At 37.1% G+C, this 25498-nt stretch overlaps 1 protein-coding gene across 1 annotated transcript in view; it reads left to right on the forward strand.

Annotated features, from left to right (window-relative positions):
* LOC123230680 (contactin-4) overlaps nt 1–25498 on the forward strand; it is a 368929-nt gene that overhangs the window by 328604 nt on the left and 14827 nt on the right. The window contains exons 11-17 of the mRNA XM_044656823.1: nt 6418–6593; nt 12354–12471; nt 17718–17876; nt 19530–19679; nt 21352–21422; nt 23991–24225; nt 25105–25220. Of these exons, the coding sequence (XP_044512758.1) occupies nt 6418–6593; nt 12354–12471; nt 17718–17876; nt 19530–19679; nt 21352–21422; nt 23991–24225; nt 25105–25220 (1025 nt within the window). The remainder of the gene's footprint in view (nt 1–6417; nt 6594–12353; nt 12472–17717; nt 17877–19529; nt 19680–21351; nt 21423–23990; nt 24226–25104; nt 25221–25498) is intronic.

A 25498-nucleotide genomic window follows, 5' to 3' on the forward strand; every position in this document is an offset into this window, starting at 1 on the left:
TACAGAATAAGGTTACAACAAGGGATGTCCCAACAAAGAACCATGTTAACCAAAAGAGAACTACATTTTCTACAAACAGAAAGGATAGGTATATACTGAATCCATTTCTTATCAGAGCATTGTAATGGGCAGGAATTAAACATCCAGGTGAATCAGAACCATATAGTAAAAGAAGTATTAGATTAGGAAACAGAAGATTTAAGTTTAAATCATGCCTTTGGAATTTACTACCTATGTTACAGACAGCTATGTGGCTCCATGGGTAGAAAAGTGGGCTTAGAGTCAGAAAGACATGAATTCAAATCTAGCCTCACACTTATTAGTTGTGTGACCCTAGGCAAATCACTTAACTTCTGTCTGCCTCACTTTCTTCATCTATAAAATAGAGATGATAATAGCCCCTACTTCCCAGGCTTGTTGTGAATTTAAAATGAGATAAAAATTGTAATGCACTCAATATAGTGTGGGGCATATATTAAGTAATCTATAAATGCTATTATTATTTAATTTGCCTCAGTTTCCTCAACTGTAAAATGGAGGTGACAAAAGTACCTACCTCCCAGGGAGAGTTGTTATAAGAATCAAATACGATAATATTGTAAAGTGTTTTGTGCCTCACAAATAGTAGGTGCTTAATAAATGTTTTTTTCTTTCCTTTCTTGGCAAATTGCTTCCTCTCTTTGATTTCCTACCCTTACCAGAGAGTCAAACTACATAATCATTAAGAATCCTTCCATCTCTAATGTTTCAAAGAATTAATTCAGATTTTGGACTTAGGATCCTGATACTGAAAGTGGATTTATGGAATCCATAAAATTTCTCAAAACATTTATAGTTTGCTTATAATTAACTGTTTTTCTGAATGGATATGATTGATGAGTAAAAACAAACATAATTAACATCTACCTTCTGCTAATCTTATCGAAGACTCTCTACTGCAAAAATAAAATAAAATAAAATGACCTCTTATTGAACTCCAGAATTAGTTAAGCACTCAGCAGAAACTCTGTTCCCCCAAATTCCCCAACCCCAGTACTCAGTCTTGATGAATTTCTGCAGGATGAGCCAACCTCATGCAGGAAAACTTGTGTTAGCAATCTTCTTTATCACTGCTTTTTTAACTGCAACAAAATCCACCAAGTCACATCCTGAGTTCTAATTACCTTGGAGAGTTCTAGGCACTGAACTACAGCAGCAATGACCCTCTACTGTAGAAACAATAAACATAAACTCTCTTTAATCCTGAGAAATTAAAACCAAAAGAGGGAGCCATTTCTGTTTCTGTAAGAAGCCATCTGGTTTTTTTTTTTGTGTGTGTATATATTTGTTTTGGAATCTTTCATATAAAAAAATATTTAAATTTGTAGAAGCAGGGGTATTAACTACAATTTAGCAAAGGCATCGCTGACAAAGTTTTGGTGTTCTTCAGTTTAATTGCCTCATTCCAAGGAGATTGGTCTAGTTTCTGTAGAATATCTTCCACTTGTTTACTTACTCACAACCTCATCATTATTGCCCTTTACTTGGTCTCCTTTCTCAAGTCTCTCTCCTATCCAACCGGTACCCCATGTACCTGCCAAAATAATTTTCCTAAATCTCAGATCTGACCAAGCCTCAACACAATTCAGGTATGAGACTCCTACTATCTAATCTAAGCTCCTTTGTTTTGAATTTAAAGACCTTTACAAACTGGCTCCTAGCCACTTTTCCAATCTTATTGTACATTATTACTCTCCCACATACACTCAACTGTCCAGCCAAAATGACCCATTCTTCACATTCAAAATTACATCTCTTTCTTTATGGCTTTCACCCGCTGTCCTCCATGCCTAGCATATATTCCCTCCTCACTTCTCCCTCTTAAATCCCTAGTATCTTTCAAGACTCAGACCACGCACCCTCTACCACATGATACTTTTATTTATTCCCATCATTGATGCTGCCCTTCTGGGAAAAGTTATGTTCTGGCCTCAGATACCTAGCTTGCCTAGTTTCATGTCCCTGGGCAAGTCATTTAACCCCAATTGCCTAGCCCTTGAAACTCTTCTGTCTTGTCGTTCCCCAGAAGAAATGACAAAGACTTCACTTAATGTAACAATTATATAATACTCTTTTTCTGATTAATGCACCATATCTTGATTTATTCAAAGTGATAAAGAACATTCATTTGTTAATGTGTATTATGTCCATACTGCCTAAAAAGTGAAATTAAACTTTGAAATGTCTTTCATACTTTAAAAAAAGAAGACAGAGAGGAAGGTTGTGTTTTTTTTGTCATTTTATATTTATTTTATATATACTTATATATGTATGTATAGTATCTTCCCTCATAGAATGTGAGCTCCTTGAGGGCAAGGCCAAAAGCTTCACTTTTGTTTTCATATATCTAAAGCCTAGCACACAACCTGGCACACAGTAAAAACTTAATAAGTATTTGTTGATTGGTTTGTGCTGCTTTACAGCTGAGTGTATAGATTCCATAAGAAGGAAAAAGAATGCTATCTACCTCTAGAGAAAGAACTGTTGGAGCAGAAGTACAGATGAAAACGTGATTTCTCATTTGTTTATTTGGGTATATGATTTGGGATTTTAGTTTTATAAGATTATTCACTTATGAAAATGAATAATATGGAAATATGTTTGCGTGATAATACATGTATAACCCCAGATTGAATTGCTCTTCAACTCCCAAAGAGGTGTGGGAAGAAGGGAAGGAGACAACATGAGTCATATAAATTTGGGAAATGTATGTGGAAATTTGTTAATAATGTAAAGATAAATATTTAAATAAAATTAAAATTAAAATTAAAAAATAGATTCCATAAGAAGACTTCAGTGGATCTATTAGCCATAGACAGCCTGCACATTACCTGTTTTGGAGAATATTCTTTCCCTTACCTAGTAGGTAATTAAAAATCAAGCAATCACTGGGTGCCAGGCAACTGAGTACTGAGGCTACAAAAAAGTCCCTTGCCCTCAAGAGACTTACTTTGTATAGAGGAAAAATAACATATATGTAAATAACAACAAAATATAGACAAAGTAATGGGGGAGGATGGGAAAGAGAGACGTAAAAACTGAGAAGATTGCAATATGCCTTCATTAACAGGATCCTGAATTTCTGTAATAATCAGAACAGAGCCTCTCTCCCATGGTACCTCCATGCAAATATGGGAAAAAATTCATTTTTTCAATGTCAGAATCCTAAACTCAAAATCCCAACTAGTTCTTTGAATCATTAGAGATGGAAGGAGCCTTAACAATTATCTAGGAAGACTCTTTCTGGTAAAAAGAGATGAATAGTATTTTTTCTAAAGAAACACCACCTACAGAGGTGAGCCTCAGTCACTAATGATCCTGGGCTATGACGGGGGTGCAGAGCTGTGGGGGAAGGATGCTAGCACCCTATTTACTCCCCAATCCCTATCTTGATACAAGGAAGCAAGACATTTTTTTAAGAGCTAACACTGGATTTTCAACTTAACACCCATGATTTTTTATATTTCAGCTGAATGTCGGTAGTGCCAGTTTTTATAGGCATGAAATCATCTCTGCTTGCAAACTGTCTGCTACAGTGATTTCATTGCTATGACAGCAGTCTCTGACCAGCTTCACCCCATGATCATCTTTCTCTGAAGGCAGCTCTCCCTTGCTATCTCTTCTCTGCCAAATTACTATTTCCTTTCTCCTGCAGAACCTTGGAATTGGTCTCCAGATGAGCCTAAGTTTTTCAACTAAATGATAACCTCCTTGAAGGCAAATACTCTTCCTTCCTTTCCTTTATATCCTTGCCAAAACTCAACACATTACTATACACATAATAAATACTTGAGAAATGTTGGGTCAGTGAGTGGAGAAAGAATACATACGTTAGGGAAATCAGCAAAGGCCATTTTTGTCTCAAGATTTTTCTTAGAATAGAATTTTTTTACCATCTTCTTCCTCCATAAGTAAAATATTTGCATTATGATGTAGTGTAGTGAATGATGGAAAGATGGCTGGCTCTGCAGGCAGGATATTCTACAAAGTTTCCATCATTTTTCAGTCATATTCAACTCTTTATGACCCCATATGGTGTTTTCTTAGCATAGATACTGGAGTGGTGTGCCATTTCCTTCTCCAGCTTATTTTACAGATTAGGAAACAGAGGTAAATTGGATTAAATGACTTGCCATATGTATAAATGGAGATTTTGAACCTTGGACTTCATTCCCCAGAAGTCTCCCAGTATTTTCCAAAATTCCCTTAAATCTCTCCTGCACCTCCACATTTACATGGTCACATTATTGTTTTATAAGTTCTGTAGCTCCTCCCTCTTGCTCTGTTCTTGAGTGCAGCTGAAGTTAGTTTGGCACCTTTTCACTCTAGTTTTTTATGTTAGTTTATTATTAATAAAACTTTATTTCAATATAACACTTAGTTATTGAATATTAATTTTAATCTCTGCACATGGATTGTACAACTACTAATTGTGTGAGACCAGATTTGACCTCAGGTCTTTCTGACCCCAAGCCTTTTACTCTATTTACTGTGATCAGGTCTTTAAGAGAAGGTGACTTGGATTTAAGTCTTGCCTCTAACACATTCTAGCTATGAACCCAAGTTATTTAACCTCTCAAGTGACTCTCTCAGACTAAATAGTAGAATCTGTAGCTTCTTTATTAGAGATCTATATTGGAGGAAGGAGTTTCCTCAATAGGAAGTTCCACACAACCCTATTGAGGAGACTTCTTCCCAATTATAAAAACAGACCTTTCCTCCCAAAAATATCTCTGTACGACTTAGCACTAACACTGGTAAGAATTGAATAAATGTTTATTATTGGGATTTTCCCCTTTCCGTTTCCTTCATTCACACACACAAAAAACCAAACACTCTGTATTTGCTTTATACAACATATTTTTACATGCTTATAGTCTCCCTCCCCAACTATGTACCTGTGTTCTAGTGACAATGGTCTTCTTGTTAATTCTCAAACAAGAACCATCTCTCATCTGTGGGCTTTTTTCATTGATTATCCCTAGAGAATCTTCATCTTCCTCTTCATCTCTACCTCCTTGTCTCCCTGGCTCTTTTAAGTCCCAGCTAAAATCTTACCTAATGTATAAATCCCTTCCCAAACCTCCTTAAACCTGGTGCTCAAATGCAGAGAACCAGGACATTTCTGAGGGACTTATGAGAAATAATGCTATCCACATCTAGAGAAAGAACTGTGGGAGTAGAAACACAGAAGAAAAATATTTGCTCCATTACATGGTTCAATGGGGATATGATTGGGGATGTAGACTAAACGATCCCTCTGTTGCAAATATTAATAATATGGAAATATGCCTTGATCAATGATACATGTAAAATTCAGTGGAATTCCTCATTGGCTATGGAAGGGGGAGGGAGGAAGAGAGGGAAAGAACATGAATCATGTAAGCATGGAAAAATATTCTTAATTAATTAATTATTTTTTAAAAGAGCTGGTACTCAGTCAATTCTGGTGATTGTGATTATTTCCAAGATATTTGGAATAGAATTTGTACATGATTATTTGCAAGTTGTCTCCCCTTCTAGACTATGATCTCCTTGAGGGCAGGGACTATCTTCTAACTATATTTGTATCTTCTGAGCTTAGCACAGTGCCTGGCACATAGTATATGTTTGATCCATGTTTTCTGGCTGGCATGTTGTGTCTTACCTCTAAGAAGAATGTAAGATCCTTGAAGGCAAGGAGTGTCCTTATGGTCATAGTACTTTGCACTCTATAAATATTGATTGAAGTGCATTGAATAAATATTTTTTTCCATAACAAAACCTAAATCAGCATTTTACCTCACCTACATCCCCCTGGAAATCAGGAAAGCTTGTATTTTAGCCTTATCTCTTGCCAATTACTGGCAGTGTGGGATTTTTCAGACCTTGGTTCTTTATTCTAAAATGGAGGAGATGATGTCTATCTGCCGATCTTTCAAGGTTGTTATGAGTGTCATCCATCCAACCTTCTCATTTCATAGATGAGAAAACTACCACTCAGAGAATCCTCGTGGTAAAAGGTATCAGATTCAGGATTTTAATATGAGTCTTTTAATTTCAATTCCAATGGTCTTTCTACTGTCCCACATTAGGATCACCTATTTATAGTTGTAAAGATTTTAGGAAGTTATCTAATTCTCTCTTTTTACAGATGGGGAAACTGAGGCCTAGACAGGTTAAGAGGAAAAAAGCAATTATGAACATGAGAAAAAGTGTCATATAAATAAAAATTATCTTACCTATTTTTTTATGTTTAAAATGATCAAATTGAATCCAAATTTTTCACTTTCTTTCCTTGTTCCAAAATGACTTGCTTAAAATATTAATTAAACTAAGTAAATGTGGTGCTTGAGTTCCACAGAGTCTCATAAGTGTTCTTTGGTTTATTGTTTCCAGATGCAACCCGCCTCCTGGTCCCACCATCTAGTATGGATGTTACTGTTGGAGAAAGTATTGTTCTGCCCTGCCAAGTATCCCACGACCACTCACTAGACATAGTGTTTACTTGGTCATTTAATGGACACTTGATTGACTTTGACAAAGATGGTGACCATTTTGAAAGAGTAGGAGGGGTAAGTATTAATATCCAACAATAGAGACCAAAATCTGACAGATTTCATCTGGTGACCCAAATTAATTGAAAACTAATTTAATTGTCAGCTCAGTGGATAGAGAACCAGGCCTGGAGACAAGAGGACCTTGGTTCAAATTAGATCTCAGACACTTCCTAGCTGTATGACCTGGGCAAGTCACTTGACCCCCATTTCCTAGCAGTTACTATTCTTCTGCCTTAGAACCAACATTTAATAGTAATTATTAGACAGAAGCTGAGGTTTTTTTTTAAAAGGAACTTATTAAATAATTTAAATTAATGCTTATTTTAAAGGTATATTTGATATTGTTCTTCAGAGGCTCTTTTCTAAGAAACCTAAGCATATGATTAAATTTAAGTATTTATATTTTCTGTTCTGTTAATCTGGAAAATTTATATTTTGTACATATCCATTCCATCAAGATTGTTATTTCTATTGAGTGAAATTGGTTCTAATCATTTATTTTATTCTTTTCCATTAATTGTGAATTTAATTTTTTTCCTTTTTTAATTCTAATAATTTGGTTTTCTTTTTTCATCAAGTTAGATAATAGCTTGTATATTTTACTTCATTTTTTAAACCCCCAGTTTTATTTATTAATTCAATAGTGATTTTTCTTCTAATTCTGTTCATTTCTCCTTTGATTTTTCAGGATTTTGCATTGAGTTAAACTTAATCCAACAAATATTTGTTAGGCACTTTCTATGCACAAACTATTGTGCAAGGTTCTGGGGATACATAAATATAAAAAAAAAAAGTTTACACTCAATTGCTTTGTTATGGAGGTGGGAGAGAGCAGCCAGCATTAAATACAAAAATGGAGATCACATCTATAACTATATATCATGGAATCAATGGAGATCTGGTGAACTGCTCCAGGACTGCTCCCATCTATGTACTTAGGTGGTTGAATAAATTCATTAGCATCACCAGAAGTCATTAAAGACAATGCTTATAGCCACAGCATAGTGGATTAGGGACTTAATAGAAAGAACCCTGAATTTGGTTCTCAAAAACCTGGGTTCAATCTTATTTTATCATTCTAATGTGAGTCAAGGGACTTCTGCCTTGGACAACTTGCTTACCCCTAGTTCTCTGATCTATAAAAAAGGGATAACCATGATGACACTATGTACCTCTTAATAAATGTGAAGTCGTTCATTCTAAAGAAAATGTTTGGTGAACTTTAGAGAGTTTAAAAAGTATTAGTTTGTATTCTATTGGAGAGTATTCTAAAATGAATGCCAGTAAAACTTCTGTAACCTTTTTTAGGGAATTACAAAGGAAAAGAATAAAAGATGTTTGAAAAGAGCAGGGAAGTATAAATTGAGGGAAATTAATAAATTTACCAGCATATTATTCTCCATACTTTAATATATTTCAAGCAGATGTACTAATAATCAAATCTTTTTTTTCTTATTCAAAGCTTCCAATAAACATTCTCAAAAGGTAGATTGTTTATTACAGATGATGGTCTCCCTGGAAAGTGAATTGTGATGAATTTAGGCATCAATCCCGGCTCTCCTAATAGAGCCGAGCATTCATTTACACCTCATTGAGGAGTAATCTATACATCATATTGACATTGCCCCTCATCAGTTGTCAGCAAAACTAGGCATTTCTGAGCAATAGATTTAAATTTCAAGAAATAGATTGGAAAGTATGGGAGGGAAGAATATTAGCGACAAAGGAAACTGTTTCTGGGACTACAGGAAATGTATAAAAGGCAGGCAAAATAACCCTCAAGTCAGGACCATTTTAAACCCTTTATTTCCAAAGTCAGTGTGCTGAAAATAATGTTGGTTATGCCAGACCTGTCACATTTTTTGCAGAAAATTTTACTTCATCTTTGTCTAACAAAAACAACCTTCCTATATGTATGAAGCATTTCAAAGTTTACAAAGCACTTTGCACAAAAAGATTAGATGGAAGGTAGCAACAGAGAAGCACCCACAAAGATGATTCAGGCCATAACAGGAAAAAAAACCTGTTAATACACCAGCCCTTAGTTTTCATTTTCATCCTATCTCTACTCTTCATTGCCCTGATGCAAATTAAGCACCTAAATATAAATCCTGGAAACGAATGAAAAAATTAATAAAAGAAAAAAAAACCCAAGACACTGAATTAACAAATGAAAACTAGGGACTGTTGTTTTTTTTTAAAAGAAGAAGATAAAGTGGCATGTAACTTGGTAAACTGGAAAATGTTTAACAATCAATTCTGAAAAGGATAGGTGGCAGACACACTTTTAAGTTGAATCTGCATTATTAACAGTTTCTCTGCCACTTTCTTTAGTCTGGACAATGAAGAAAACAATAAACAATAAATCAAGATCTGATTTGTAGTATTTGTTGATTTTAGAAGTATAAATGTTCATATTGAAAATTTAATGATCAACTGTTAGGAGCCCAGTTTAAGCTGGCTTCAGCATTCCCCTGGCTAAGCTACTAGCTAATTTGTTTAAAAAGAAGAAAAGAAGAAATTACTAGTATCAAAAATGAAAAAGGAGAAATAAACAAATTTTTAAAAAGTTAAAGGATATCATTAAGAATGATTTTGTTTAACTTTGTGCAAGTGATGGTTTCTTAGTTGTCTTCTCTCTTCCCTCCTGTCACTTCTCCATTTCATCATGCACTCATGTAATTAGGAAAGCTTTCTAAAGTACAGTCCTCATTGACATTCTTCTGTTCAAAACCTTCTAATGACTGCTGCCCTTCCAATTTCCTGTGGAATATAAAATTCAAAGTCAAGGATTTCTAAACCATGACCCAGGCACAGCTAGCTTGTCTCACATCCCTCCCTTCTCATATCCAGTGCTCCAGGCCCAGTAGATTATTTTGTCATTTCTCTATCATGTTGGTTGCAAACTTTTCTTCTTGTGCCTTTGTCCACTTCACCCCCTCCTCCTGGAATGGCCTGCTCTCACCCCTTCCTATGAAATAAACCCATCCTTCAAGTCCCAACTCAACTGGCACATTTTCCTTTAAGCTTTCATTTATTACCTTAGCTAAAAGTGATCTATTCCTCTTTTAAATCCCTTTGACCATGTCTCTTGATAGCATTCTACCTTGTATTATAATTATTACAAATTATTCATTATAGCATTAATTGTATGTACATTAATCAGGTGCAATTGATCATTATATACACTGTAATTATACTATTATTTAATTCTATATTTGTGTTTATTATGTATATACATATCACATATTTTATATTATATATCATAAGCATAATTTAATATAATTTCTATGATTATGTGTTAATTATATAGAACTAATTACTAATTTTAACAAAGTAGCATTCTACTTTGTATTACAATTAATTGCATATATCTTTTTTTCTTACTGGATTAGGAGCTCTATGAAAGCAGGGATCCTGTTTTATTTATTTTGGTAACCCCTCAAAATTCTTTCATAGTGCTTAATACATAAGCAACCTGAATAAGTATTTGTTTAAGAAACAAAGGAAAGAAAGAATGAGTGATTGAAAGAATGATGATTTAATGATTTCAACAGTTTGACATTAAAGGCTTTGGAGAAAGTAGGTCATTCCTATCTCTTGCTGTGATAGTCTACCTCAATCTCAACTTTTTTTTTTCAAATTTTGATTATAACAATAGAAATCAGATAAAAATTTTTATTACTAAATTATCATTTAAATCACAGAGTGGAAAGGTTTTATTTTTTTTTATTAAGATAGACTCGCCTGGTAAATAATAATTTTCTTTATACCAACTAAAATGGCAAATAAAATGGAAAATTTGTTCAGTATAGAAAATGTACCTTTAAAATTAATATGGAGGGAGACAATTTGATTTCATATAACTTTAGAAAACATGTGGAAATTTGTTATATATATAATTGATAAAACAAAATATCTTTATGATAAAATAATTAATGTGGAATCCCACCTTCCTAAAACATAACCAATTCTATATTATACAATATTTACTAAACACTTACAATATATAAAGAACTGTGCTTGGTATTGAGGCTATAAAGACAAACTGGAGGGGGCAACTAAGTGGTTCAGTGGATTAAGAGCGAGCCAGGCCAAGAGACAGGAAGACCTGGGTTCAAGTCTGGTCTCAGACACTTTCTAGCTGTTTCTAGCAATTCCCATTGCCAAGCTCTTAACGCTCTTCTGCCTTGGAACCAAAACAAAGTATTAATTCTAAGTCAGGACTTAAAGGTTTTTTAAAAAGGGGGACAGGGGTGGCCAAGACAAAACCTGGAGGAATAGTCTTAGAGAATCTTGAGGTTTTAATTTGCTGAAAGTCAGAGTCAGTGTGTGTTAGAAACAGGACTCAAACTCCCATTCCTGCTTCCAAGACCAACTCTAGCGCCATTATGCCATTGTACTCCCTTACTTAAATAACCTCCCCAAACTCCTATGTGGGTGTAATTCCACCAGTTCATACAGAGCCAATGATCAGAGGCTGTACTTTTGGCTCCAACATTGGGGAAAGAAGAAATTTCTTCTCTGTGAAGCCATTACAGATGTCTTTTAAGCATTTCCCCCTAATATGAGTGGAAAATGTGTCTCCATAAGACAATTCAGCCCCATTCTCCATGGGTTGGAATCTACACCATTTAACTTGCCCACTTGGACAGAGTTTAGCATGAGTTTAATCACTTCCCTTGGTTGCCATGGAAGAAGGTTTCATCTCTTTTAATTGCTCCTGATAGAGGTGAATGTGATGAAGCAAAACAAAAGAAAAGAAGCCAAAGAATCGTTTCCATTCCCAGTAGGCATGGAGAAGAGGGAGGACTCTTCTGATCCGCTGGCAAGACCTGACATCTCTGCTGGCTTCTCCCTTCTTTCATAAATGGAAAACCAGTCACAGGGGAGAGGGGCAGAGAGAAGGATTCTGAGACGCTGCCTGTTAGCCCTTGGATTGATGATGAGAAAATATGACTTCAGGATCTGTACTATCAGAGTATTTCACGGCCATGGCAGATGTTTTCAATTATTCAATTATTCAATGCAAACCAAGCTTCAAGGTTTAGCAGCATTTCTCAATTAAAATGCCACAATCCTCAGCCTCCCAAGGAGGCATCGCTTTCAACTTATTAAGAACCTAGCACTGGTGAATGGTATAGAAATATTTCTGAGCTACATAGACATACATGCAGTGATGTAATTAGCCCTATTCATCTGCTAATCAAACATGCATTTGGCATTTGGAAAACAAATTAGCACCATTCCACATAGGGGATGTGAGATTTTCCTCGGAGAATAGAAGCTCTCATAATCTTTTAATACAAAAAATGTGAGCAATCAAAACACTGACTATAAGACAGAAATCTGTGCAGCGAAATGCTGATGTTTCCAAATTTGGGTTCATTTCCTTTTTCTAAATAAATGTGAATAGCTTGGAAGACATGAGAATACCAATGAAGGCTCTAAATTGGGTGGATGGATGGAGGAATAGACAGGGTTTAGACAGGGCTGCCCCTGATACAAGTTGAGGTGAGTCACTTGCAAATGGCAAACTGTTTAACTGACCCAAATCAGATTCCTCTGGTCCCTTCGAAGTTGCATTTTGGAAATGTTACTGCTCTTATCTCCCAGGCAGACTCACATATTTTTAATAGGCCATAGCTTGCATTACTAATGTTTTCATCAGCCAGTGTAAAATAAATCCATTAGTCACAGTGTCCTTCATGTGATAATGATATTTAGAGCTCATTAAAAAGTAATTGTAGCCACTTTTCTCTACTTTATCAGCAGGATTCAGCTGGTGATTTGATGATCCGAAGTATCCAGCTGAAGCATGCTGGGAAATATGTCTGCATGGTACAAACAAGTGTGGACAAGATATCAGCTACTGCAGACCTGATTGTAAGAGGTATTTAGATTTTTAATGTCCTAAAAATATTTTTTACAATATCAATTCCAGTGTGGGTCTTCATAGCTATCCATTAAAATCCCAATGGTTTATAATTACTGCAAATGGTAAGCTAGGAAGCCCCATGCCACAGAGATTTAAAACAGTGTGAAGTACCATGCAAAAATGTTTAGGGGTTTGGAGGGAGGTGGCATTTCTGTTCCTGATATGCTATTGTCAGAAATTGCCTTGAGTGATTCATTAATTTTTCCCCCAGTGAAAACAATTCCTGTTGGTACACTTAATAAAGCTGTTGGAATTAATATTGCCTTCCTAGGCAATTCTGGATTAACAAAAGCAAATGGAGTGATGCTGGGCTATCAAGCAATGTGCTTGAATACCTCTGTTGGGCTCAAACAAGCTGGTGCTAGCCCAGTAATACCGTTGATTAATGGCATCTAGTTTTGGGGGAAATTAAGTGAATTGGTTTATTCTGCTTTTTCTGGAATGGCTGGCTAGAGTTTCTCCAGTTTTCTTAAAATGGATTTGGCATGGGATAAATCCTATTCTACCTGGCTTGAATAAGAAAACAACATATGAAATGGCATATAATTCTAGGTCCCACTCAGCACATTTTCTGGATTTTCCTAGAGTTTAGCAATAGTAACTTAGGGAGAAGATAGGAACTGAACCAAAATGAACACCAAATGCCAAACTTGAATCATTTACATAAACTGACTTTTTTTTTCTTTTATTCAAACAAATTTAAGACAAAATTACAGTGAAACCACCTCATATCAGAAGGACCTATCAAAACAATCTCTGGAATGAAGCCTTCTTTAGTTCACTTATTATATCTAAGAAGAAATACTTCTGAGAGACCAAGAGAAGGATCAATGTTAAAAAAAAAAAAAAAGATGGGGGTGGGGAGAGGAGGGCTGGATGAAAGGAGGAAGTGATCAGAAATAGAAACAGAGAGAAACAAAGCACTACTCATGTGCAGGGGGTGATATATCTATACACTGAAGCACATGACCAGGGAGAATTTTAAACAAGGTCACATTCGCCCCAAACTATTGGATTCAATTAACCCTATTCTAAGCTTTGGGGACATAAAAACAAAAAACTAATCATCTCCTGCCCTCAAGGAACTTACATTCATAAAACCTTTCTAATTGGAACAAATGGCTCTTTCACACCCACACAATGCTGGAACAAGCATGATCTAGCAAGAACAATTCATTTGTCCTTGGTCTACATATAGGAAATGATGCCTGTTCATTTGTTTTTTTTTAATTTAAACATTTATTAATAATCATTTTTAACATGGTTACATGATTCATGCTCCTACTTTCCCCTTCGCCCCCCACACTCCCCCCACCCATGGCCAATGCACATTTCCACTGGTTTTATCATGTGTCCTTGATCAAGACCTATTTCCAAATTGTTGGTGGTTGCATTGGTGTGGTAGTTTCGAGTCCACACCCTCAATCATGTCCGCCCCGACCCATGCGTTCAAGCAGTTGCTTTTCTTATATGTTTCCTCTCCTGCAGTCCTTCCTCTGAATGTGGGTAGCGTCTTTACCATAAATCCCTCAGAGGTGTCATTGCTGCTAGTACAGAAGTTCATTACATTCGATTTTACCACAGTATATCAGTCTCTGTGTACAGAGTTTTTCTGGCTCTGCTCCTTTCGCTCTGCATCAGTTCCTGGAGGTCTCTCCAGTTCGCCTGGAACTCCTCCAGTTTATTATTCCTTTTAGCACAATAGTATTCCATCACCCGCATATACCACAGTTTGTTCAGCCATTCCCCAATTGAAGGACATACCCTCCTTTTCCAATTTGTTGCCACTACAACAAGCGCAGCTATAAATATTTTCGTACAAGTCTGTTTATCTATGATCTCTTTGGGGTACAAACCCAACAATGGTATAGCTGGATCAAAGGGCAGGCATTCTTGTTTATTTGTTTTTGAGCAAACCACTATGGTTTATCTGTTCTCCCCCAGAGATAAAAGAATCCTGATACCAAAAATTAATCCTCTCTTTAATTAGGATAATGTTCAGATCAGCAGCTAAAACACCAATAAATTAGACTATTAAATCTTTAAATTAGTAATACTTGATGTTCTTAAATAATATCATCCACCTCATTTCACAGAAAATAACATTAAATACCAAGAGGAATTTGCAAGCGCCAGTCTAAAAGAAAATTTAATCAGTGAATAAACCCAATAAATTACCATGCATTTATTTTTTAAACCACTCATAATCTCATATTTTATCTTTCTTGAATAGTTCTGTCTTCATATCTGTTCTGCTAAAAGGGGTAGGGGTAGCAGACCATGCCAGAAGTTCTTCCCCTAGAATCTGTGAACTTTTAAAAAAAATTATTTTGATAACTACATTTGTAATTTCCTTTGTAACCCTATGAATTTTATTTTATTCATCTAAAACCATGATGGGCAAACTTTTTAAAGAGGGGGCCAAAGGAAAGGAAATGTTCATCTGTCAGTCTTTTTCTAAGGCAACTCTTTCGAAGTTTCATTGTATTGTATCCTACTCGTTGAATTCGTCAGATTAGGAATAATGTCATACAGTGTAATAGAACATTTCAGGGGGCTGCATTTGGCCCATGGGCCGTAATTTGCCCATTATTGATCTAAAAACATTTTTATGAGAAGAGATCCCATAAGCTTCACCAGACTACCAAAGGAATTCATCACACACACAGACAAACACACATTCAAATAGGGTTAAAAAACCCTGTTTATATCCCTAAGATCCACTCTAGCTAGACTAATGACAGATGGTAGCCATAATGGTATGGAAAACCTTATTGTTGAATTGTTTCAGCCCTATCTGACACTTTGTGACCCCATTTGGGGTTTTCTTTTCAGAGATAGAGATAGAGATAGATAGATAGATAGATAGATAGATAGATAGATAGATAGATAGATAGATAGATAGACAGATTGCAAGATTTTATGCATGTATTTATTTTTAAATATAATTTTATTATTTTTAAAAATATTTTCCATGGTTCCATGATTCATGTTCTCTCCCTAACCTCTTCCCAGAGCTGAGAAGCAATTCCACTGGGTTATACGTGTATTATCATTCAAAACCTATTTCAAAATTATTCATATTTTGTAAAAGGGTAATCTTTTAAAACCAAAACCCAGAATCATCTACCCATATAAACAATTGATAAATCATTTGTTTTCCTTCTACATTTCAACTCTATTGGGGGTTTTCTTAGCAAAGATACTGGAGTGGTTTGCCATTTCCTTCTCTATCTCATTTTACAAAATGAGAAAAACAGATTTAAGGGACTTGCCCAGGGAGTCACACAGCTTGTAAGTGTCCGAGGCCAGATTTGAACCCGTGAACGTGAGTCTTCCTGACTCCAGACCTCAGTCTCCCTCCATGGCACCTCCTCGCTGATGGGGGACGTTAAGAAGAAGCAAAGCTCTACAAGACGTCTTGCAAAGATCCCTCAGGCTTAGAGGGTACAGTCCACGTCTCCCTCGCCATATTGTTGTTTAGTGTAAAGGATAAACACATGCCTCCGGACTTTCAAAAGAGGTCTCTTATGAGAGCACAGATGAAGTAACTTCCCCATCACAGAGTTGGTAAACCGTTAGAAGGACGTAAACTTCACTTTTTGAAAAACACGAAGCCACCAGCACGCAAGGAGAAGGAGGGAGGGAGGGAGGGCTTCTCCTCAGACCTTCTGACTTGATACCTTTCCATCTCCTCTGGACACTTCTCCAGCGTCTTACGATTTACTCTTTTCGGGGCCTGGGAGTCGAACAATTTTCTATTTGTGCTTCTCAGCTTTGTAAAGGCCACCGTGGCAGCCCAATCTGTAAAGCAAAGGAAGGGAGCTCGGGATAAAAAAGCATGGCCGACAGAGGAGGTTTATCTCTGTAATAAGGGTCTCAGGAGGCGGAGGTGACCACAGCCCCATCTCAGTGATGGGAGAAAGACATTCTCAAATGTCACAGCGGAAATTAATCAGCCCGAGGTTAGACTCTCCAACTGGGCAGAGAGAGGGGGAAGAAGAACTTGTTTCAACTCTGCTTTTGTCAAATGGCTTTTTGGTCCATTTAATTTCATTTTTAAAGAAGTTAAATCCAGAACACCAGATAAAGAAGGCGAGGGTCCATCTGAGGGCAAAGTCTGGCTCCTGGAAATCTCCATTAAAGTCTTTGCAACCTGGTTTAAGGAGCTGTTTTTACCTGCCCAAATGACCCAGCCCAATGGCATTTCACAAGTGCAGGGATTAGGAAGGACCTTAGCAAGAGCCTTTATCCTCATTCAGAGATTATGGACTTGGGATCTGTGGGAGACTGAGCAGCTCACAATCTCTTTGCCTCCGGAGGCAGACACCTGTGGCTTATTAGAAATCATCTTCATTGCCTCTAAGAGATTGTTAGGTTGCAAATTAGATCTGATTCTGGCCTGGGATGTATTTTAGGTTGGCCTGCCCACAGGGACGGGGCTTCTCTGTTGTTTCATTATTTCTGGACCATTGTTTGAATCTGATTTTCTCCTTTTAAATGGACTAAGGGTAGAGGCAGAAAAAATGAACTCTATGCTGCTAAGTTGGGAAATACAGGCAGGCGCTCTGTAAATGAGGGTCTTGTTAGCAGGGCCTCTGGAGACATAAGACACTCTCAAGGTTATTAAATACTGAATAGTTCCATAGACACACACACACACACACACACACACACACACACACACCAATTTTTTTACACACACCAATCCTGATTTATTATTACATAGTTTTATATACATATAACTATATAATATAAGTAAATATTATTATATAGTCACAATTGTGACCATAATAGTAATGCAATGAGAAGGCAAAGACCACTCTGATTATTGGAATTCTCTTTTGGTTTGGTGTTTTGTTTTTTTTTGTGGGTTTTTTTTCTCCAATTCAACTAGTGTTTATTTAGCACTCCTTTGTACAAGTCAAGGCAACGTGTGTCATGCAGAGATGGCCATCCTGAAAACTAGAAAGACTTGGTTTCAAATCCCACTTCTGGCACCCATTGGCTCTGTGACCTTGGGCATGTCATTTAATTCTATTCTCATTCTAAGCCATTCTGTAAGCTTCAGCAAAGGTGCCAGCCACAATGATAGAAGGAGTTCCCTTTCCTGGGAATCTTTACATACAAGAAATCATGCTCTTGTAGTCCAAAACTTCAATTTAGAGATTTTCATCATCTTGGTTTGGCTCTTCTTCCAGGTCCACCAGGTCCCCCAGAGGCTGTGACTATTGATGAAATCACAGATACGACAGCCCAGCTCTCCTGGAGGCCAGGAGCAGATAACCACAGCCCCATCACCATGTATGTCATTCAGGCCAGAACTCCATTTTCCGTGGGCTGGCAAGCAGTCAACACAGGTAATTTGGTTGGGTAGCATTGGGAGATGATCTGTAGGTAGAGATCAAGTGATGTTAGACCTCAAACGAGATGTTCTAAGTCTAATGTCCTGAGCTAGTTATAGTCTGCAAACTCTGATTTTTTTACTAGTGATGATCTTGGGCAAATAATTTAAATTCTCTCATTCTCAGTTTCCACATCTATTAAATGGAAATAATGGATTTTGACACATTCTCTCTCCACTCAGTGTTGTTTGTTTATTGTATAAGCATGACAAGCCTTAAAGTGCTGTGTAAATGTTATTTTTATAATGATTATGAGAATATCTTAGAACTGGGAATCAGGAGAACTCATTTCTGGTCCTGGTCCTCTCATCCACTACTGATGAAAGATCTTTGACCAAACACCTAATTTGTTTGTCCATCAATTTCCACCTTTTCAAAATGGGAAGAAAGAGCTCTGATCCAATTTCCTCAAAGGACTCATCCAAGTTCCACTTGAAATAATGTATATGGAGCACAGCTTGTCATTGTGGAGGATTCTATCCAACAATGCAGATTTCAGTCAGTCTGTGACTTATTAGACAAATCCTAGGGGTGCCTGAGGCACAGTGAAATTACAGAATTTGCTCGTGGTTCCATAGCTAGCAAGTATACAATATAATAAAATGCAATTTATTACTGCATGCTGGCCATTAGCTGAGGATGCCAATAGAAAAAGTTAGATAGTCCCTGCCCTCAAGGTGTATAATGCTTGACACATAGTAAGTGTTATATAAATATTTACTATTATTAATATAATACAATATAATGACAAGAAGACAACCCATAAAAGGAAGATGAAAAGGGGGAATGGGAGAAGTGGGTACCCAGAGAAAGGACTTGATCATGGTGAAGCTGAAACCAAGCAGTATCATTTCATGAGGTATTCTAAATTATCCCTAGGTTATTACAGAGGAAAATGAAGAACTGGCTCTGCTTCTGAGCCTGCTTTAAAGTGAGGCTTTGGGGGGGGCAGCTAGGTGGCTCAGTTCAAATCTGGCCTCAGACATTTCCTAGCTGTATGACCCTGGGCAAGTCACTTAACCCCCCATTGCCTACCCCTGTCTCTTTTGCCTTGAAATCAATATACAATTCTGATTTTAGGACAGAAGGTGAGGGTTAAAAAAACTCAAGAGGCACATGGCTAAAATTCATATTCAGACTGATTTCATTCCATTCCACTATAATCCATTTGGTTATTGTGAATAAGGTAGCCATTTGGAAACTAGATGAACAAGCATTCCAAAGGGATGCTCTCTTTATAGTGATATGTGTTCTCAAGATGAGAGTATTCTCTATGACAATGCCAATCACCACCCATTCCCTCTTGCCTCACCTATGTGACTCTTGCCTATCTCTGCCAATAAGTTGACCATTGAGAACTGCAGTTTTCATATCCTCTTCACATCAGAGCAATTCCAGTAGAACACATTAGCCATCTCTCGAGTTCTCTCTGATACTCGCCAAATAAGCCATCTCTCCTTTGCCATTCATGTTTCCTTTATGACATCCTTGACTCCCGTTCTATTTTGTAATTCCTTATTTGCCATGTCATACTCATGCCCGCCCGCCATTTTTCTCTCCATCGCCAAAGGATCTAGTGAAAAATTAACCCCCTTCTCTTTCTTTCAGTCCCAGAGCTCATTGATGGAAGGACATTCACTGCTACTGTGGTGGGTTTAAACCCTTGGGTGGAATACGAATTCCGTGTTGTGGCGGCCAACACCATTGGAATCGGGGAGCCAAGCCGACCTTCAGAGAAACGAAGAACCGAGGAAGCCCGTGAGTAGCAGCCAGCTTTGCTAGCTTGGTGTGTCTAGAGTACTTAGCTTATTTTGTGGGGGAGGAAAGTATTTAATTTTCTATACATTTTGGTTATAATGAGGTGCTGTGTTAGCTCCACCTTGAAAGATTATAATGTACAGAAAGCAAGCTAGTGGGGAAGCAGCTTAGCAGAGCGAACGAGGTCTCCGAGCAAGTGTTCCATTCCCATGCTTCACTAGATACCATCCCATGGCTAGGCTTGCAGACACATCATTATTGGCCTTCCTCCCAGAAGCGCTGACTCTTTTCTTCACCTGTACTCTAGCCTCAAACATCCTTCTAACAGGGTGAAAAAAAAAACTATTCCAAATAAGGTCATCTCCTCACAATCACTAATGCCACAGAATAACAATTCTACAGATTTTTTTTTCACTGACATTTTCTTAGTGCATAAGCTACTCCCAGGGAACTAGGCATCAAAACATCCTGTCAATTCAGTCGGCAGTTCAGCCAGGCTCTCCATGTGCTCACATCTAGCTTTCAGCTTGAGGCAACCCTGGTGCGTGGGACCATCCCTGGGAGGTCAAGGTAGCCCAGAATGAGCGGAAAAGTAATGAATTGGGGCTATTTATAGTCCTATTATTTTTCTCCATGTGTAACCGCTTGTTGAGCCGTGTGCCTATGCTTGGGTCCGAACGAGCCATCCCAGAGCTCAAGGGTATGGACCAATGTGTGTGTTTGTAAAATCATGCCCAAATCTATTTCATTAGCATCGTCCAGGTGAAAATGTACAACTCTCCCCACCAAGTCGGGGACCGAATTGATTTAAATCCTGGCTTGATCCATTCATTTAACATAATCATCTTCTTGTTACATGCTCTTTTATTTTTTACAGTGTTGATTGAATCTTTATTTATTAGTATTATTGATTCCTCCCAATAATCCTGAGGAAGAGGAAACCAGTATCATCTCCCCTCTTTTACAGAGAAAACGGGGGTCCAAAGAGATTAAACCCAGTGAGCCAGTGGTCAACCCCTGTCCATCACATCCTTCAAGACCTGGCTCAAAACTCACCTTCTTCAGGAAGTCTTCCCTGATTAACCCCACCCCAACTCTGGTCACTCCTGTACTATGGAACCCTGCTGCACTTATACATTGAGTCTGAACTGTAGCATTCTGACCTCATTGGTGTTGTTCTGCGATTGATCTCATGTTACGGGTATTATATATGTCCCATCACCCATTTAGAGTGTAAGCCCCTGGAGGGCAGGGACTGTATTTTCCATTTCTTTTGTAAACCTCCATAGTGCTGAGTAGTGCTTAATAAATGCTTCACCATATAATTAGAACCTGAATCTCAGTCCTTTCCTTGTTACGTGGAACCACTCAGGCTTTTGAGACTTCAGTGAATTTTCAACCAGACATATCAAACAAACATCTGTACCTTGTCAAATTGGAAACAGGTAATTAAGAGCAATTTCCTTGGCACATTTCACTTTCTAATAGTGGCACGCCCCACTCCTTTGATGACTCCGTATCTGGTCTCCTCAGTGGAAGTTCAAGGAGTTACCATCACTGCCCCCTTTGTGCCATAGTAACTATTTGAAGTGAGTCATATAAACTGGCTGACCTTCATGGAACTCGGTTGTCTTTTCCCCATGACCTAACTTGTTTTTTGTCTTCTGCACAGTCCCCGAAGTCACCCCAGCTAACGTCAGTGGAGGTGGAGGCAGCAAATCTGAGCTGGTCATAACCTGGGAGGTAAATGAATCACAGGGCAAAGGGAACATAAATTAATTGAAACTGCTGTATTATTTTTCTCTGTGCAAAGCATTGCCATAAAGTTCCCATCCCCTCTATGCCAGGCAGCTAAAAGGGCACTTGAAGTGCTCAGCTTCTCTGACATATCGCTAATGGTCAGTGCAAAAAGACTGCACCTGCCCAAGCAAGTGGCGAAGCAAGTCTTATAATTCAATTCATCATGAAAAAAGCAACCACAAAAGCAGGGTTTGGGGCAGGGAGGGGGAATGCAAGTGAAAAATATTAACGGAGACTGGTGCTGAGAAAACCATTTTTTTCCCTTTTCTTCTTGAATTGCTGTGTGATTGATTGAATTAAAACGAAGGTGAGCAATAGATCTGGCTTAGTGGCATGATTTCCTAGCCATCTGCTATTGGAAAATTTAATGCTGCCATGGCCATCAGTTATGAGGGAATGCTTTAAGAAACCTGGAGGAAGGTTAGTCACCAATTTATTAAAAATTGATTTTAGGGGGGCTTTCTAAAGGGTTTTCAATGCCGTTGAAGGATTCCAGACAACAGGCTCAGAAATTAAAATCCTCCATTTATCCAATGGGACAGCACCATTAGCAGCCATAGAAATCATTCACCCTCTAGCCACATACTTCAGCTACTGAGTTGAAAACCAACTCTAAGAACTGGGAAGCCATTTACTCTCTGGTTTACATTAAATCAAGGGGTTGTTTGGTTGCAACAGCAAGATGGACACCGTCCTGTCTTGCCTAGTTGCTTTTTCAAGACTCTTGGGTGAGCATATGGATATGGCTGGATTTGTCCTACCCATCAAAACACCAGACACTCCCCAGATAATTTTAATATGTCCAGTTCCCCAATTGGTGAGAACTGCACACTAGGATTCTTTTTATCAGAGTGTTTCCTGTGATTGCTGGACATCTGGCATCTAATGCCTGCTGAGGGAAGATAGGTACTATATAGTAAAATAGTGGTCAATCCCAAAGGTACCAAGAACCTGCAAAAGACCTTAAGAAAATCTACATTCCAAATCATGACCATGTTGACCAGGGGAAAGAAATCTGGAAGAGAATTCAGAAGGTCTACTGTTTTCCAGTTCTGCCTTGATCACTTCCTTTCTAGGCAAACATGAGTCTCTTTAGGGCACAGGATCAGATTTAGTTAAAAAGGAAGACAGAGGTCTTTTGGTCAAACTCTCTTTTTCCCCCCTTTTTCTTTCTTTCTTTTTTTGATAATAATGAAACTGAAGCCTCAGTTTCCTCATCTGTAAAGTGACTTAATGATCTCTAAGGTCCCTTCCATTGTTAATCTTCTATAGTTCTATCCTCCCCACTGTACTGACAGAGGGAATGACAGATACTTCTTTATTGTCAGAAAACCTTGGTTTGAGTTCCAGGTCTGACACCTATGAGTTGTGCAATGATTGGCAAGCCATTTAACCCCCCTGAACCTCAGTTTCCTTATCTGTAAAATAGAAATAATATACCTTGATCATAGATCCTAAGATCGTAGATCATTGCTTGAGCACTGAAAGAGACCCTAGGGGTGATCTACTTCAACCAACAAATGAGAAAACTGAGACCCAGAGAGGTGAACTGTCTTGCTCAGGATCACTGAGCTAGTAAGTGAGTAAAGTTGGTTTTGAACCCAGGACATCTGACTCCATGTTAATCACACTCCCTACTGTACTACAATGTCTCAAAGTTATAAGAAAAATGCTTCCTAAATCTTAAATTGCTCTTTGCTTGTTAGGTAGTAGTAATAGTAATAATGTTAGATTATATTATTGCTATTAATAATTTACTATAGTATATTAATATTAGTTAATAGTACTAATAATACTACTAATAATAACATAGTCATAGTAATGTGCTTAGTAATTATAGTATATTAGTAATAATAGTAATAATTATTATTACTTTTAATGCACTATGCTAATAATATGCCATAGCATAGAATTTTACTATATTAAATGTCCTATATACAATACAATTATATTATTGATATATCATATTAGTAGTAGTATTTTATAGTTATTATGTTATAATAATATAATCATACAAGAGCATATTAATGATAAAATAAAAAATAATAAGCATCCATAATAATTGCTATATATGCTAAGTACTAGTAATAATAGCATATTATATAACAGTGTATAATCATGTGTATATTCCACACAATGCAAAATATTAATTATTATATATTACAAAGTATTATATAATATATTATTGTATATTATATTATTGATTAATCTGTTGTACCTAATTAATTCATATATACTTAATTTATATTACATATTATGTATAATATATACTATATTTCTATATAGTATATATTATTAATAGTACTTAACAGATACGTAGCAATTTATAACACATTAATAATATACCATAATATATTAATAGTAATAATATAGGTACTAATAATATTAACTTTAAGACAGGGAAGGAAAAACCCTTGCCCTTTCCCCTAAAAGTACATAGAAAAGAAGAACATGATTTTGCATCCTCAAAGATCCTTGTAAATTCTGAACACCGATTCCCTTCCTTACCAGACTGTCCCTGAAGAATTACAAAATGGAGGAGGTTTTGGGTATGTGGTAGCATTTCGACCCTTCGGCAAAGTGAGCTGGATGCAGACGGTGTTGGCTTCTGCAGATGCCTCCAAATATGTGTTCAGGAATGAGAGCTTGCCTCCATTCTCCCCCTATGAAGTGAAAGTGGGTGTCTACAACAACAAAGGAGAAGGCTCTTTCAGTCCAGTCACAGTGGTTTATTCTGCGGAGGAAGGTACATGGGCTTGTTCAATTCTTGCCTTCCTAGTGAATTAACGTATGATGATTGATGGGTGATTCTGTTTTTTAGCTTTTGTCTTCACAACCATGAGACGCTTTGCATTGTATGGCAAAGTTAAAAGTCAGAGGTAATAAAACCCTTTGATAGCCACTAAAATCACATGATTTTAATGGTCATTTTGCTAGTATTTGTCAAAGGAAAAGGTAGAAACCCAGGATTTCTTGATCCCAGTCCAATATTCTATCCATTATATCAGGATGCCTCTGACTTATATTGTTAATTATTATCATTATATATTGTTAATTATTAAGGTCTTGATTAGTGATTAACTTTTTGGTGCCATATTCCAAATCATGTTTTTCAATGAATAAAATAAAATCTATGGAATTACAAAGAAAATATTTTTATTGAAATGTAATCTGTATTACATTCAATACAAATTTGTATTGAAATGAAGATGTAAATTTTCCCTCATCCCAGTTCACAGACCCCTGAAATCTATCCATAAATACCAGGTTAAAACACTCTAGAAGCTTGAACTGCCAAGCTTGATCCTGGTAGGTGCCACCAACTCTCTTTTGAAAGTGAATTGATGGCTCCATAAATATGTGCCTTAGCTTAACCTCTAGGTCATTTCCTGAGATCCATGGTTTATATGGAATAAAGGGAATTAGTACCACTGAATCAAAGGCATGTCTGTATTCAATAAAAGATTCCAATCACAAAAAGATGCATTTGCCCCTGAACAAAAATATATATATTCGCCTTCACAGATTGAAAGACCAATCACTTGTGGCCTACCTTTCTAGGTCAGTACTATATATAGAAAAAGCTCATCATAGAAGATTAAGACTTTTTCATTTCCTCCTACAGAACCCACCAAACCACCACCCAGTATCTTTGCTAGAAGCCTTTCTGCCACAGATATTGAAGTTTTCTGGTCTTCTCCACTAGAAACACTTAGTAAAGGAAGGATACAGGGTTATGAGGTAAGAAAAATGAGTTTGCTTTGGCTCTCGTGAAGCATAGGTCATTTTAAGTGGGATACGTGTATGATATCTGATGAGAGGACACAGAGAGATGCTTAAAGACCCAGCTCCTAGCTGGGAATCAACTGAAGATATGAGATATAGAGCTGGGAGTAGGGAGAGGGCTTCAATTTTCACCAGAACTCCTTTTAATATACTGATACATACCTATGCACGTGAAGCATTTATTCGCTTTATTCATCATTAGTTCAGTGTTCTGTCTTTGAAGAATTGGAAGA

This window comes from Gracilinanus agilis, chromosome 1 (assembly GCF_016433145.1).
Source record: "Gracilinanus agilis isolate LMUSP501 chromosome 1, AgileGrace, whole genome shotgun sequence".
NCBI classification, from domain to species: domain Eukaryota; kingdom Metazoa; phylum Chordata; class Mammalia; order Didelphimorphia; family Didelphidae; genus Gracilinanus; species Gracilinanus agilis.